Source organism: Culex pipiens, chromosome 1 (assembly GCF_016801865.2).
Source record: "Culex pipiens pallens isolate TS chromosome 1, TS_CPP_V2, whole genome shotgun sequence".
In the NCBI taxonomy this organism is placed as follows: Eukaryota; Metazoa; Arthropoda; class Insecta; order Diptera; family Culicidae; genus Culex; species Culex pipiens.
This window is the reverse complement of record NC_068937.1, coordinates 114,065,860-114,068,327: the sequence shown is the minus strand read 5'-3', so window position 1 is coordinate 114,068,327 and position 2,468 is coordinate 114,065,860. Positions and strand designations below refer to the sequence as shown.

General features: G+C 48.2%; 1 protein-coding gene across 1 annotated transcript; it reads left to right on the top strand.

Annotated features, from left to right (window-relative positions):
* The first annotated feature begins 251 nt into the window (after positions 1-251).
* LOC120424338 (mucin-5AC-like) lies at positions 252-1,771 on the top strand. Its single transcript, XM_039588430.2, has one exon. The coding sequence runs from the start codon at positions 277-279 to the stop codon at positions 1,600-1,602; it is 1,326 nt and encodes a 441-aa protein (XP_039444364.1). The 5' UTR covers positions 252-276; the 3' UTR covers positions 1,603-1,771.
* Positions 1,772-2,468: the final 697 nt, after the last annotated feature.

Genomic DNA, 2,468 nt, shown 5'->3' with positions numbered 1-2,468 from the left:
CTCCGTGCAGTGTATCAAATTCTACAACACTACCAGTCAGCACCACCAACCAGCTAGTGGCATGTTTACGTCCACTTGAAGTCAGCCAAACTCACGCAGTTTTATCAATTGCATGTCAACTGCCGCTCCATTTCCTTCGCAGAATCAATCGATCCATCTCACTTCGCTGACATTGGACATGATACCTGGCGATGTACAAAGTAGTCTTGCTGACCATTCATGGGGGGTAACCTTCAGTACTATCTAGAACTTTGAGTCGCGTGGACAGTAAATGAAATGTTGGGGTGGTTTTTGCTTTTGGGGGTCGTTTTTGGGTCGCGTGTTGCGGCCTTGGACGCGATTTGCGAACGGATTGATTTTAACGACTTTAGCCAGAGTCGGATTACGGAATGCACTGGGACGAACAGGGAGATCTTTCGGTTGGCTTCGTACGCTTCGTCGGCACTGTTCAAGCCGTACCGGGACAACGTTCAGTATTACCTGGCAAACGATGTGGTGGGGATCAGCTGCGGTGAAACCTTGGAGAGTTTCTACATGCACGAGTTTACCGAGATTCGGCTGATCTACCAGCTGGTGTACCGGACGCCGTCTACGTTGACCCTGCGGATACTTGATATGGATCAGCCGGACGCGGCCGGATTACCGGTGGTAGCTCAGCGTTGGAGCTCTCGAGAGATGACCAATACGTGGAGTTTGTTCACCGGACGCGTTGAGAAGGAAATTCGCCGGGCAAAGCTACAGATTGAAGTGGAAGCTACGGTGGGAGCGAGCATTGCTATTGAATACGTTACGGTGTTCAACTCACTGGTTCAGGAACAGTTTTGCAAGGAACTGGATGAGTTTTACTCGTCTCCCGCGCCAATCGTTACGACGACGACGACGACGGTTAGACCAAGTACGACAACAACACGCAGGACTACGACAACTACGGTTCGTCCAACAACCACGACTTCTTCGAGTACTACGTCTACAACAACTACCACAACGGTTCGTCCAACTATCAGCACAACGACAACTTCGACAACTCCACAACCTACGACCGCTACGCCGAGCTTCCGCCCTACAAGAACGCGAACGACGGTTACATCTACGGAAGCCTCTACAACTTCAACTACCCCAGAGCCACCGACTGAACCTTCGGAGACCTTCCCCGACCCAACCAACTCCGTCCCGCTGATCCAACGCCGCTCGTCAGCCCTGTGGATCGCCCTAACCGGAGTCTTTCTCACCTTATCCCTACTGACCCTGGCGTCTGGCCTGTTCATCTATTGCAACAGCCGCTCGATCGAAGCCCAGTTTGGAACAACTCCAGCATCCATACCCAAGAACACCAACCACCACGCCAACAACCACCTTCCGGTACCGTTGGAGAACCGCACCATCCACCGGAAGCTCCAACAGCAGCTTAAGAATCGACTCCAGCAGCAAGCGAAAGCGGACGGGATGGAGCACTCGTCCTCCCGTCGGGACAGCTCACCTTTCCGGGAAGTTCGCAAGTACCCGCGGCCGTCGATCGATGTGAATCTGAACCAACGCGGGGACCATGACTTCCGGGACGACATCAGTGAGATCAAGTTTAAGAATCGTGTGAATAAGTTTTGAGAAAAAGCTGACGGAGGTCAGTTATCAGTTACTCATATTTGATAAGACTTTTTAGTTGTTAAGGGGTCTGTTGGTTTTGTTGTTTTGTGTTTGGGAAGCCTCTCTCGTGTCCACGTTGACGCCGTGTTGAGACGCCGAGATAACGGTTGGAATATGAAATGTGAAGTTGCGCAGCAAAGTGATAGTACGAAGTGCGTTATTTTTGTACAAACATAGATGACAGCCTGATAGCTTGGTTTCCAGAAACTTCACTCTTTAAAAAAACACAGAGTTCACCCTGCTCATTTTATTTAGTTGTTTAAATTAATTCCTCAAAACAACTATAAAAGAAATTTTGCTCATTATTTGAGCTTTTTCGCTGCCAAAACTACTACAAACTGCACTTATATGCGAAAGTGCCTTTTCATTGCACATTCCTTTCCAATCAAGCTCACCGCCAATACCTTCCACCACCAGTCACCACCCATTTTCAGCTGTCAATTTAGCAGTTTTCGATTTGTTTGAGTTTTTTCTTCTGGTATCGCAGCATTTCCAACCCAACCCCGTTACAATTCACAACCGTTTTTGATTGCATTGCTCACAGATTGGTACAACAGTAGATAGAAAAGGTTTTTGAGAGAAAAAAAAAACGAAATCTGACCGTGAACGAAACGAAACAAGTAAAAACCTCTTTCAAAAAAAAAAAACTCTCCACTTTTGCTGCAGTCAGCCAACCAAATAGTCGTCAGTCACAGCTAGCAGTCACCGAATTCTGTGGCACAAGTTTCAATTAGTTGCACATTTTCCAGCACTACCTTTTGTGATGGGACCCTTGTCCTGTCTGCGCTGCCGTCAGGTTCTGACGGGAAGTTTTAGATTGATTGTGG